This window comes from Amphiprion ocellaris, chromosome 20, assembly GCF_022539595.1.
Source record: "Amphiprion ocellaris isolate individual 3 ecotype Okinawa chromosome 20, ASM2253959v1, whole genome shotgun sequence".
NCBI classification, from domain to species: Eukaryota; Metazoa; Chordata; class Actinopteri; family Pomacentridae; genus Amphiprion; species Amphiprion ocellaris.
Genome location: NC_072785.1, coordinates 5,205,723 through 5,219,452, shown reverse-complemented (window position 1 = coordinate 5,219,452; position 13,730 = coordinate 5,205,723). Strand labels below are relative to the sequence as shown.

The following is a 13,730-nucleotide window of genomic DNA, read 5'->3' as shown; positions in this document are numbered from 1 at the left end:
ATCCATGCTAGAATGCACTTCCACACAATAAAAAACTATAAGAAAATGATGTTATTACAACTTTCTTTTGAACTTGCAAAATGGGATTGTACTACATCAGTCCTCTACAATTTGTTCATATTTACATTCTGGACTTTGCTTGAACATCATAATGATTTCTGGTGTCTGAGGACTCTTAATTGGTGGATGTCATTCTCCTTAGTGACTCCTTATATGTGAAACTGAAGGCAGCAGTTTTTTGATCTGTGAAGCACAAATGAACATCACACTTGTTGCATGCAGTTGATGTACAGTACCTGTTAATATACTGTTAATCCTATAGTAAATTAATCAGGTAAACATTTAACATAAACCCCATAACCTATTTATATACAGTATGGACACTGCATATATATAATTCCAGTCAGGGCTTTGTGCAGACCAGTCAGTAACGTTCACTTTGGTCTTCTGGAGGTAGATCTTCACCAAGAGCGACATGTTTTACGTCGTTGTCATGTTGGAAGACAAAGCGACGACCCAGACCCAGTTTAGCAGCTGACTGCTGGAGGTTTTCTTTTAAAATCTTCATATATCCTTCTTTTTTCATGATTCCTTTAACCTTGACCAGATTCCCAGTTCCAGACACACTGAAGCATCCCCACAGCATGATACTGCCACCACCATGCTGGGTTCTACGCCTCTCCCTTCTTTCTCCAAACATAAGCAACATCTCTATGGCCAAAGAGCTGTAGTTTGGTCTCATCTGTCCAAAGGACATGTTTCCAGTCTTCATAATGTTACTCAAGGTTGTCCTCAGCAGACTTCAGTCTGGCTTGAAGGTGTCTCATCTGTAGAAGTGGAGGGTTTGGGTTCAGTCCATTTCTGTGTCTTCTATGGCGCTACATCTCTTGACTTGGCTCAGTCATTAACTAGTGTTTTGGTTGTTCTGGCATCTTTAGACTGTTGAGAAACATGGAGGTATGAGATCCCAGAATCAGCCACATGGGTGAGACTCTGGCAGAATAACAGCTAAATAAGGGAACATTGTGATCTTATAACCTGTGATTTATAATTGATCAAACCAGAATGGCTGTTGACTTCCTATTAGCTGAAAAAGGGGGTGTATGTGCTATGTTTGGAGATCAGTGTTGCACTTTCATACCCAACAATACAGCTCCTGATGGATCAGTAACCAGAGCGCTGGCTGGCCTGAGGTCGCTCTCCAACGAGCTGAAGGAGCATTCTGGCATCTCTGACCCACTCACTGACTGGCTGGACTCATGCTTTGGTAGATGGAGTGGTTTTATGAAAAGTTTTGTTATTGGAGCTATGATTGCTATTGCTTTGCTTCTTTGCATTGGCTGTTGTTGTATACCCTGTGCTAGATCTCTTTGCACTAGGATGATCCACACTGCTCTAGGTCCTCTTCCACCATCCTCTGGGATGCAGATGCCGCTGTTGCTGCAGGGTGAATTGTGGGAATATATACTCATTAATGTTTGATAATGTTGGATGCTTACTGCTAAATTGCTTATAATAGTTAATCAGAAAGATGTATTTGCTAAACAGATATACAATGCTTATTATACTGAGTGACACTGATTCATTTCTAAACATAGCGTGCCCTTGTCATTTTTTCAAACAGCAGTAGAAAAGTAGCTTTTGTTGCTGTGCAGAGTATCATTGTTTTACAGGAAAACAGAAGAAGAACCAAGGCCACGGGAGCGAGTCAGCAGCACATCAGAGAAGGGAGGAACTGGAACTCACCCAGCGGCCTGCATCTCAACACTTAGATAGTCACACAACTCTGTTAGATGATAAAATACTGGGTCAGGGAGAAATAGCCAGTCTGATGCTGCTTGAACTGACTGAACACTTAGGGAAAGGTATTCAGACCCAGAGCTCTGTATTGCACATTCAATCTTGGTGTAATAAAGACTCTTTTTAACCTGAATTGAATTCTCCTGACTACTACATCAAAAGAACTGGAGGAAACAGCCTAACACATTGTTTTATTCTTTTATGATTAATTTCAGAATAGGCTGATTTCCAACATTGTGTATAGTAAAAAAAAACTACTTTGCTGTCAGTATCCCCATTTCATTGTTTCCCTCTATATGTGGCAGTGCCAAGTGCCATGTACTAATATAAAACCACTGCAGCAGTTTCTAGCAATGATGTGATGCTACATGTATTTTCTGTCGTTCCTCCAATGTGTTGTTTAGCTCAAGCCTTGCATATTGAATCATTTGTGACCAGTTTTAGAGAATAATGAGTCAAGAGGCATTCAAGTCACTGTTGCTAACCTAAAGCAAGAGACCGGTGCTGTTTGCTTTATTTTTTAAATTTTTTGCTTTGTTTTATTTTGAGTCCTGTCCTCAGATTCGTCATTAGTTAATTCTTGGATATTTTCGCTGATTCTTGCATACTTCTTATCTTCCTCATGAAAATTGTCAAATGAGACCAAACATCACATTATTGTCTGTTTCCGTTACTGAGATATACGTCAGGGAATAAAACATGAGTTTGTAGTCAGTGAAATGTCTTTATTGAAGCTGCTCTGTCACATTGGTTTTAAGAGAAGCAGAGTACTTGAAGTTGGGCCTCACCCAAGGAATTATAAACTTGTGCTGTGACTGCACTCTTTGCATTCAACAGTGTTGACTGTTCTATCATGTCTCAGGGTTTCCACGGACTGAGAACGTTCTGGTGCTGATGTCCAAGCATGGAATCATTCAGTTTAGAAGGGGAGAGTAGAACCTGGGTGGGACATGTGGAATCTACACTTCACAGATGTTCACTAAACTCTTCAAATGCAGACTACCTGTAGATGCTACAATTTTCCTTATCCTTAAATGCATCACATGCATGGGTTCACTGTTGCACTACTGAGCTCAGAGAATCCTCCAGTTCCCACTCACTGACAGGTAGGGGACCAAAAATGAGTTTGAAAAGATAAAATAAGGTGTTGTGATGTCAGCTTTACCTCAACTGAGTGATTTTATCCAGAGACACACAGACCTGCAGGATGTCAGGTGACCTAGCAACCAATCAATCAATCTGTCTGCACTGAAACCATGTCTGGTCACATGCTGGAGATCTGTGAGCAGATTTGGGCTGGGATTTTAGTAATACACACGCTGAAGTTCAACTGTCTTTTTAAACTTGGAAAGTAATTTCTATTTTCTAGCAGCACACTGATTGGTCTCATTTAGCCTCATGCCTGTGATGCAGCTGCTGGTTGGTTTACAGATTTAGGGATGTGGAAAGTTGGAAGAAGCCTCTTTGGACTCCAGAGGGAGCTGTGGGAATTAAGATGCCAAGTGAACCATTACTTGTTGGGGTTGAAACTCTTGGAGGGGTCTGAAGGTCTTGAAGGTTCTTAAATCTAGCAGCTCCAGAATACATTCATCACACATCTGAAAAATGCTCTGATAAACTCCCATCATACATCTCTTCAGTCTCTGTGTTCTTTTGTCCACCAGGAGGAGTCTTTCCTTTCTACTCTGGTCAAGTTTGGAATCCGGAGTGGGAAAACTGCTCACCTGGCCATGGAGGTGGACGGCTTGACGTTTCACCCCACACACTCTGACATCATCAGCAGACTGCTGGAAGTAACACAACGCTCCACCACGCTTGATCAGCTCCTCCTGAACATCAGTGTTTTAGAGAGTGATGTGTGATGGGAGTGGGTCGTGTACTTTATGCCATCATTGAAAATCAACTGTTAACTTGCTTTTTCACATCTGAATGAAACAGAATTAACATTACAAGTGCTGTTTGTATCAACTGCCAGAATGTTTGTGTGTACTGTACACAGTAAATAGTTTGAAATTAAAGCTACATTTAAATAATAGCCTGTATTTAGTCTCATCAACATGTGTTCATTTCTCCAAAACATCACATTTCCCTCCACTGTTTATTCTGTCCATGGATCGACTCGTGTCTCTCTTTAACACTCTTTCAGCTCCACAGATATTCCTCTCTGTCAGGGGTTCTCCATTCTTTTCTCTTTTCTGTTCCAGCTTTTCAAAGATTAACCACATCTAACTCCTCTCCACCAAACATTAACTGGAATGAAAAAGATAAGAGAAGACTAGAATGTTTGATGGAGCAAACTTTGACCAAGTTATATCATGTCCTCCTCTACCCCTGCAGTCACTTTTCACTGTAGCTGGACTGAAAACACACCTGGCTGTAAACTGCACTGACAGGACCTCCTCTGTATTTGGGGCTGCCTCAGGAATGAGTTAAAAACTGAAGATTAACCACAGAAACCACTTTGTCCACTGACAAGACGACAGTAATCCCAGTTAAAGTAGGAGTGTGTGTTCTGAGATGCAGCATTCAGGTAGTTTAGATTGTCTGAGTCCTGCTGAGTTGAGGCTGTTAATCAGGCAGAAGGACTCCAGGATAAGAACCACGACGGGATTAGCTGATGGTAAGAACCAGTTTATCACCTTCAGTGCTTTAGTGTGACACTGGAACTCCACACCTGCAATATGAGATCATTTAAAACCCTAAACTTCATGCTGAAAAGTTGATCAATTTCTATTCAAATTTCAATTATCAAATTTAAAAGTTTGTATTAGTGTAGAAATTATGCACCAGACATTTATCAGAAACTGAAAAAGTTCAGCTGCTTGTTATTGAGGAGCTTTAATGGTTTTATTTAGCTGGTCAAAGAAAGTCACCTTTAAAGTAAACTGGAATTCACCTGTTGTAGGTTACCTATGCTCAGCAGCTGCTAGTTGTCTCTGAAGCTTAGCCTTGGCCTAACTTGGCTTTTTATGAACTTTTTATTAGCAGCAATAGTTGTTCTTAACCCTCCCCTGATTCTTCTCCCCTACATTCCTGTATCCCCCTCAACCTAACCTGTCAAATAACGCCAAAAAAATAACTTTAAAAAAAAAGAATCAGTTGTTCCCATAAAATCAAGAGTCACTGTTTTACATTTTCTTGAGCTAATGCTTGTGAAGACACTGTCCCAAGTGTCTGTTGGAGTTCTCACCAGAGAATGAGAAGTTATTTCTCTGTGACTGAGTGTGACGGAGGAAAAGCTGAGTACTTGGCCTCTCAGTCTCTGGCTGGTTACCTGGAGAAGGTTCTGCTGAGGGACTCTGTGGTTCTACAAGGGAACTTTAACACTCACATGAGCAATGATGAGGAAACCTGGAGGGGTGATTGGGAGGAACAACATGCCTGATCTGAACTTTAGTGTTCTGTTATTGAACTTTTTTGCTCGTCATGAAAGGTTGATGATGGACTTTGTAGTCGTTTCATTTCACCTGTGGCTCGTGTCTCAAACATTTTGGTGAAGAGAGGAGCACAGCTCTCAACTAATTACCATGTAAAGGTGAGCTGAATCAGATGGCAGGGAAAGCTGCCGACAGATCTGGAAAACCCAAACGTGTGAACTGAGAATGTCTGGTGAAGACCCCTGTCCATGAGACCTTGGATGCTTCAAGAAGGGAAGGGAAGGCGTGGCCAGGTTGTGTACAGCCAGGTGGAGAGCTGCTGACCCGGACTGGAGATATTGTTGGGTTGTGGAAGGAGCTCTTAGTGGACTCCTTAAACCGGTTACCACATCCTCTGCTTAGTAGGCAGAGGCTGAAGACTTGGAGTAGCCTTGCCGTTATCCATGACAGAGGTCGTTTGGGTGTGTCAAGACTCTCCTTGTTGGCAAGGCGACGTGTGGATGAGATTTTCCACCAGATGCTGAAGGCTCTGGACATCGTCCGTCTGGCTGTCTTGGCTGACACGTCTCTTCACTGTGGCATGGACATGGAAGGCGGTACCTGTGGAGTGGTAGACCAGGGTGGTGGTTTCCATCTTTAAAAAGGGGGACCAGAGGGTGTGCTCCACTACTGGGTTGTTACGCTTGCTCAGCCTCCACAGGAAAGTTTACCTTCAAGGTGCTGGAAGGGAGGCTCCGACCTACTAGCCGAGTGTGAAGAGGCTTGGATGAGAATCTGCACCTCCAACACAAAACAATGGATTGTTCCCTCCAGGTTGGGGAGGAGTTGCAGTCTAGTGAAGGTGATGAAGTATCTTGGGCTGGTGTTCATGAGTAACAGGAAGATGGAGTGTGAGATGGATAGGCGGCTTGGTTCAGTTTCAGCAGTAATGCAGGTACCAGACTGTTGTGGTGTGGACCAGTTGATCTACGTTCCAACTCAAGTTCCATTGAACTCTGGATTCTGACTGACCTGATGCTAGATAAACAGAAGGAACTGAGTGGATGGATGGATGAAACTGAGAAGCTCCCTTTTTATTTTTTAAAATATCTCTTGTAGGAAGATAAAAACATATAATCTGTAAGTAGCTGAACTGGCCACTCCATGTCCTAATATATATCTAATGAAAAAAACAGAAAGACATGCTTCTCCTTTGAGGACAACAGAAGTTTTAGGACAAAACGTGAAACTAACTCATATGTTGAAACTAATGTTTAGTTTTGTTCTGACCACATTAAATGTGTCTGTCAGGATACCAGCAGGCCGGTGTGGTCGTCCTGCCCAATCATCTAGCAGATGATTTTGAAGCCTTCTGTCGCAGTAATCCCGCCCCCTTTGCCTGCTCCTTTATCGCAGCCAATCAGGAGAGACTTCCTGTCCACCTCTGGCTAAACATGCTGACATAAGGTAACACACACATTCATCGCACACTCAGTTAGACATTTCAGTTCGCTGTTTTATTTTTTTCTTCCCTCAATATGACACAACAGAAATATAACTGACCAAAATCCAGAATGTCAAAGCCTCTGCTTCTTGTGATTCCTCAAATGATTCTCAGTAGCAGTTCGAATGATTCACCTCTGTACTGACATATTTCAGGAGATTTCATCTTAACTCAGGTTCAGTTTGCTTTAATTACTGTCATGAAATAAACTTCAGGGGGAATGAAAAGGATAGCAGAGTGTAATTATTTACTACGTTTAGTTAATTACATGTTGCATGCTTTCAGAATGAACTCAACATCTGAAACTGAACCACACAAATGAGATGCTAAACTTAATCTGTAATATTTGACTGTCAGTGGTTCTTTGAAAATGAAAAATATTAAAATACAGATTTAACTTTAACAGCCCTGCTACTCTCACAGAAGGTTCCATACTTCTACCAATATTACTGTGTGTTTTAGTGACTTTGGGATCATATCTGAATAGAGAACAGTTGCTTCACTTTTAAGTACAGTCAGATTAACAGATTTGACTCTGCTCCCACTCCTCCCCCCTCTCATCAAAGCACCAACCAGCCAGCTCCTTCTTCACACCTCAGCTCTCTACCACCACCATCACCCCTCCTCCTCTAACTCCCCACCACCACCATCACCCCTCCTCCTCTAACTCCCCACCACCACCATCACCCCTCCCCCTGCCACCCTCCTCCACCACCCCCAGCCTCTCCATAACAGCTGATCAGGTGAGAAGTGAGCTTAAAAAGATGAAGACCAGGAAAGCTGCAGGTCCTGATGGAATCAGCTCCAGACTCCTTAGAGACTGTGTAGACCAGCTCTGTCAGGTGCTGCTGCACATCTTTAACCTGAGCCTGAGTCTGGAGAGGGTTCCTGTTGTTACAAACTCGGCTCTTCAGTTGCAACAAAGATGCTGAGGACCACCACTGTATGATGCAAAAACAAAGCTTTTATTGCCCAACAAAATACTGTGCCACGGCTGCCCAGGCCCAACTCAGCCAGATCTCTATGAGGGACTGGAGCTCCCCGGACACAACGCTCCTGTCAGCGAGAGGCCCCGACTGGAAAAGGAGAGCGATTAAGTACTGCTGAGCCACTGATTGCAAATGTGGCTCGGTCAGGTGGCGACACTCAGCTCCTGATCAGGCGCACCCGGTGGCGAGCTGGAGGGGTCGTCACACTGTGTTATGGAAGACTTCCTGCCTGGTTCCTGTCTCTAAGACCAGGAACCCCAGGGAGCCTAACCACTTCAGACCTGTGGCCCTCACTTCTCACCTGATGAAGACCATGGAGAGGATCGTCCTCAGGAACCTCCGTCCCCAGGTGAGCCCACATCTGGATCCACTGCAGTTCGCCTACCAACCGAACATTGGAGTGGATGATGCAGTGGTCTACCTGCTGCACAGATCACTGACTCATCTAGAGAACACCAGCAGCATTGTGAGGGTCATGTTCTTTGACTTGTCCAGTGCTTTCAACACAATCCAGCCTTCTCTGCTCAGGGTGAAGCTTGAAGGAGCAGGAGTAGACTGTCACCTGGCTGCTTGGACCATCGACTACCTCACCAACAGACCACAGTACGTGAGGCTTCAGGACTGTGTGTCTGATGTGGTAGTCAGCAGCATGGAGGTCCACAGGGGAAAGTCCTCTCCTCCTTTTTCTTCACCCTGGACACATCGGACTTCGATTATACCTCTGGGAGCTGTCACCTCCAGAAGTTCTCCGATGATACAGCCATTGTTAGGTTTGTATCTGAGGGGGATGAGAGGAAGTACAGGACGGTCATCTCTGACTTTGTTGACTGGTGTGAGCAAAACCATCTGCAGCTCAACGCCAGTAAGACGAAGGAGATGATCATCAACTTCCGCAGGAGGAGGACACCCCAGACTGCACCGGTGAACATCCAGGGTTTGGACATTGAGATGGTGAACTCATACAAATACCTGGGTGTTCACCTCAACAACAAACTGGACTGGACACATAACACAGAGGTCCTGTACAAGAAGTGGTCTCCACCTGCTGAGGAGACTGAGGTCCTTTGGAGTGTGCAGGACTCTGCTCCAGACATTCTATGACTCTGTGGTAGCGTCTGCTATCTTCTATGCAGTGGTCTGCTGGGGAGCAGGGAGCACTGAAAGGGACAGAAAGAGACTAAACAGAAGGTCAGGAGGAGGTTCTGTCCTGGACTGTTCCCTGGACTCCATAGAGGAGGTGGGTGAGAGGAGGATGTTGGCAAAGCTCACATCCATCATGGACAATCCCTCTCACCCACTGCATGACACTGTGGGGTCTTTAAGCAGCTCCTTCAGCAGCAGACTGAGACATCCACCCTGCAAAAAGGAACGCTATCACAGGTCCTTCATTCCATCTGTTGTAAGACTGAACAACATCAGCATCACTGGCTGATGTTAACATAAACTGGACTTACATCATATCATCTTAAATCATGGTAAAATCTGCACAACAATTCCTTGCACTGCTGCATTATTTATAGTTAGTAATACTGTATTTATTCATATCTCATCCTTCATTCTTGTATATATTGTATATATTATTGTTATTATAATTATTATCTTTACTGTACATATAGTTAGTGCTGCTCTGAAAGATTTTTGCTGCTGTAACAATAGAAATTTCCCCTGACCTGGGGAGTAATAAAGGACCATCTTATCTGATCTGATCTGATCTGATCTGATCTGATCTGATCTGATCTGATCTGATCTGATCTGATCTTATCTTATCTTATCTTATCTTATCTTATCTTATCTTATCTTATCTTATCTTATCTTATCTTATCTTATCTTATCTTATCTTATCTTATGTCTTAAACATAGACTGCCCCCTAACACAGATGTGAGGTGTGAACAATGATCTGGTATGCAGTGATTCCATGTTACATTCTTTATGAATATGGGTTGCTACAATTCAGCCAGTCATATTGTAAGGTATGTTTCTGTATGGAGTTTCAAATTCATGCTCCATGTGCCCCCTTTTAACTTTGAGCACCTGCCCCTCCAAAGGTCTCTGCACGGCCCTGTACAACAGACAGGACAGCAGGGGAGGAAGGGGTTAATATATGGGAGGCTGAGCAGTGTGGGAGTCAGGTCACGGCTATAATCAATAAGAAAGAGTTGGAGAAAGTTAGAAAGTGGAGACAGAGAGATGTGGAGGGGGCAGGTAGAGAGGGGGTGGGAGACAATAAAGCTCAACTGATTTGAATTCTATTCCTAATTCTCTGCTGGTTAGCTGAAGGCGGCGGATGATGAGAGATGGAATGAAAGCTCAGTTTGATTCCTGCAAATGAAAAACAAGAACAGAAACCATTATCCTCCACACACATTCTGTATACAGCAGTGGGCAGCGCAGCACCACAGTAATCTGATTACTCCTCCAGTTACAGGAGCTCAGCAGAGTGTGAGGCTGTTTCCATATTAATACGTCTGTACTGGTCTTATGTAACAAGTCCTCAGTCAGCAACATCTCTGCACACCTTCATGCTCATCTCATATATTATATATCATATATTAGGAGTCAGTGTGGTTCAGCTAATGATCCCACTGCCTTTATTTGTCTTGTGTCTAATGTTTTACATTTAATGTCCTGCTGTGACTGCTGCTGTGTAGAACATGAGCGCCCTCTGCTGGACTCCACTCCAGGATCTGTGCTGTCTGGATGTAAATCAGCTGAAGAAATCCATCCATTCATTTCCTTCCGCTTCTTCCGCTTCCCCAGCCCCGGATAAGCTGAAAAAAGTCATTTAATTTCAAGGTTGTATTACTTTCACTTTTCTTTGTACATATTGAACTTTACTGTATTCCAAACATACACTGTAAAATATGAAAGCTTCAAAGGACTTTTTTGTTGAATGATTGACTGACTATATTCAAATCAGGAAAAAATAATCATTATTTTACAGATATTTGCAGTTCTCTGTATCTCACACTAACTAGTACATAATGTCTACATCAAAATCTGTGTTTTTTAAAGAAGTTATTTGTTCTTTTACAACACGTGACCATAACTTACACAGTTTTACTATATTTACATCAGCAAAACAAAAAATGTAAAATATTTGACTGATATTTGCAGTTTTTTAACATTACACCATGTTTTTTTTTACCATATTTATGTATTTCAATTGATCTATTTCTAATCAAATAATTATTCCTCAAACCTCTTTAAACTGATGGTTTTAAAATTAACAATTAGAACATGTTTTAAAGACAAACGTCTACAAGTAATTGTGATGAAATGCTCCAAAACGTACGTATCGGTTATGTTCCACATATTTCACTTTTAATTTGAGAATATTTTAACCCATTAAATTTCACATGTGCTGAAGCACTTGTACCTGTGACCACATGTGTTTCTGCACTTTTAAAATTCATGTAATTATTTTTTTGTGAGGAAAACCAATCCATGAAAATAATATTTCAATCTTAAAGGGCTGTTTTATTACCTCTCAGCCAGTCTTAAGTCTTTCCTATTAGTACTTACATCTATCTATCTATCTATCTATCGATTGATCGATCGATAGATAGATATAATACAGTTGTAGATATTTGTGTCACCTGAAGTTCTGTGTACAGTATGATATATTTATAAACTTGCACTCATATACATTTAAATATATTTAAATTTTCCTTGCATTCAAACACAAAAAACACGGTCGATTTAACTGACATATATTGATTTATTGATTTACATGTTCAACAAACAAACAGGTCAAAACGGTACATGTTCACATTTTTAAAAGTATTTTTAGAACTATTCATTCATTCTTTTTTACTGTATTTTAATTAGTTCACGTATCTGCCCCTTCTAACAACTCTTGTAGTATCTGACTGTTTTTAAATGTTTTGTTTTCCAGCCAGATCGTCACTTTGAACCGAACACACAACTTTGTTCTTATAAAAAACTAAACATAAAATCGTGTAAAGTGACATTTTTCCCCCACAAATCTCAGCTCACATGTTGTTTTGATCCACACTCACTGATGCTTTATTTGACCTCCGTCTCGTCAGGTTGACAGAAATGTTGGACACAGAAATGATTCTTGTTTGGAGCTGATCTGCAGCTGATGGAGCAGACTGGTTGAGTCCATCTTATGGTGATATTCAGGGAGTCTGAGGCGGATCAGACTCATCTGGACCGGACCTTCAGCTGTGAGGATCTCAGAGTTCCGTTAGTTGGAGTGAACCAGCAGCTGATGGACCACGTTGGATCCATCAGAGGAGTTCTTCTGTTTCCAGCTTCCTATTAAAGCTGCAGAGCGGAGCCGCCGGCGCATAGCAACGGCTCCTGGGATGCGCGCGCCGCTTGTGGGCGGGGCCAATGGAACGCCGTGCACCTTTGCCTTCATCATTGTGACGTGACGTGACGCTCACGTCACTGTCGACGGATTCCAGTTCTTAAATAGGGCTGCAGCAGCCAGTTTCCACAGTTCATCTGCAGACAGACGGCGAGAGGAAAGCGACCCAGTTCACAAAAGTCTCCAAGAGAAGCACAAACAGCAGCTATGGAAACCAGAAGATGCTTCCAGAAAGCACCGATCAGCGAGGGCACTGTTCGTCCAAACTGTTCAGCCACAGACCCTCAGGACGTGATGAACGTCCAAACTCAGACTTCCAGCTTGAAGGACACGCTCAGAATTTCTCTGAGTGTTGAACTCAAAGCTGAAGAAAAGTCCAAATTTAGTGTCGACCTTCAGGAGGTGGAATCATTCCACAATGAAGGAGACATAGAACTTCTGGATGTGGAATCAGTCCACAGTGACGAAGACATGGACCCTCAGGAGGTGAAATCAGTCCACACTCTGAAGGATGAAAAAGAAGAAGAAGACGGGGATCTTCAGGAGGTGGAAAGAATCTACACTCCCATATATATAATGAGTGAGACACTCGACAGCGTCCAGAAGGATGAAAAAACCCCAAAAAGTCAGAAGTCAAGAGAAAAGTTTAAACTTCGTGTCGACGTAGTTGTCGATTCGCTGCTTCTTTACATCTTCAAAGAAGCTAGATACGGCAGAGAATCAGAACACTTTGACACTGTGTCTGAGCGGCTCTTCAAGAGAGTCTGGGCTGAAGTCCAGGATGAAGACTATGATCTGTCCAAACGCAACTTTAAAAAACTCAACAAGGGCATTTACAAGAAGATCTGCAAAAGGTTGCAAACCAAAGATCCAAAGCTTCTTGTGAACCTCTTGTTGTGGGACTGCGCGGATGACACAGTCGACTCCATTATCAAGGAAGCCCTGATGAACCCACCAAAGAAGTCTTCCATAAGATCCAGAATGACTGGAATCTTCAAGAGATTCTCTGGTACTTCCTGAGTCCACACTCTGAAGGATGAAAAAAGACGAAGAGGCCCTGATGAGCCCACCAAAATATCCATGTTATCTGGTACCTTCAGATAACTCCTGCACAGGGAGAACATGCAAGCTGCATGCAGGGGGATCCTGGGAATTATTATTCATATTATTATTTTTATATAATAAGTATTATTATTTTTGTATAATAAGTATTGTTATTTTTATATAAGAAGTATTATTTTTAATAGATAATTATAATAATGCTTCTAACAGCAAAACAGGATAAAATCATATTTTTATACATACATATTGAACATCTGTTCAACAAAAAATAATATTACAAGAAACTTATAAATATTCAAATAAAGATGAAAAAAACTTCACATGTGCTGTTTACAAAGTGTGTGTATCATGTTAACTGTTAAAAAAGACTTCTTTTATGTTCGACTGGAAAGTTATGCTATTTTCATTATATTTAAATGAACAAAAATAGCATTATTTTACAGATATTTGCAATTTTTAAAAATGTCTCAGTTCTCAGTTTCAGCGTTAGCTTACAAATTTACCTTATCTTATTCAATTACAGAAGTATCTAGTAAAACCACAGAAAGAGTTTTGATTTACTGATTTACATGTTCAGTGCAAAAATTTAAAAAAAGGTCAAAACTGTACCTGTTCATACAAAAAAATGTATATTTTTGCCATTCTTTCATTCTTTTTAAGTTGTGTCCATAAAATTACACAG

The 13,730-nt window shown here is 41.8% G+C and overlaps 2 protein-coding genes across 4 annotated transcripts in view; both read left to right on the top strand.

The window, feature by feature from the left end:
- The window catches only part of LOC129347790 (putative hydro-lyase OCAR_7359/OCA5_c07590), a 12,612-nt gene extending 8,777 nt beyond the window's left edge, over positions 1-3,835 (top strand). The window contains exon 3 of the mRNA XM_055006127.1: positions 3,465-3,835. Coding sequence (XP_054862102.1) covers positions 3,465-3,549 — 85 coding nt within the window. The 3' untranslated portion in view covers positions 3,550-3,835. The remainder of the gene's footprint in view (positions 1-3,464) is intronic.
- Positions 3,836-6,558: 2,723 nt separating this feature from the next.
- Positions 6,559-13,368, top strand: LOC118470641 (uncharacterized). Of its 3 annotated transcripts, none has more exons than XM_055006117.1 (2): positions 6,559-6,623; positions 10,299-13,368. In XM_055006117.1, the coding sequence occupies exon 2, from the start codon at positions 12,194-12,196 to the stop codon at positions 13,004-13,006; it is 813 nt and encodes a 270-aa protein (XP_054862092.1). In that variant the 5' UTR covers positions 6,559-6,623; positions 10,299-12,193; the 3' UTR covers positions 13,007-13,368. The 3 variants fall into 3 exon arrangements, with proteins under 3 accessions (XP_054862092.1, XP_054862091.1, XP_054862090.1); XM_055006116.1 differs by lacking the exon at positions 6,559-6,623 and adding an exon at positions 7,851-9,124; XM_055006115.1 differs by lacking the exon at positions 6,559-6,623 and having other exon boundaries at positions 7,851-10,443; positions 11,700-13,368.
- Positions 13,369-13,730: the final 362 nt, after the last annotated feature.

Excerpts from the sequence above, each read along its gene's own strand:
- LOC118470641 (XM_055006117.1), top strand. The coding sequence starts at position 12,194 with ATGGAAACCAGAAGATGCTTCCAGAAAGCACCGATCAGCGAGGGCACT.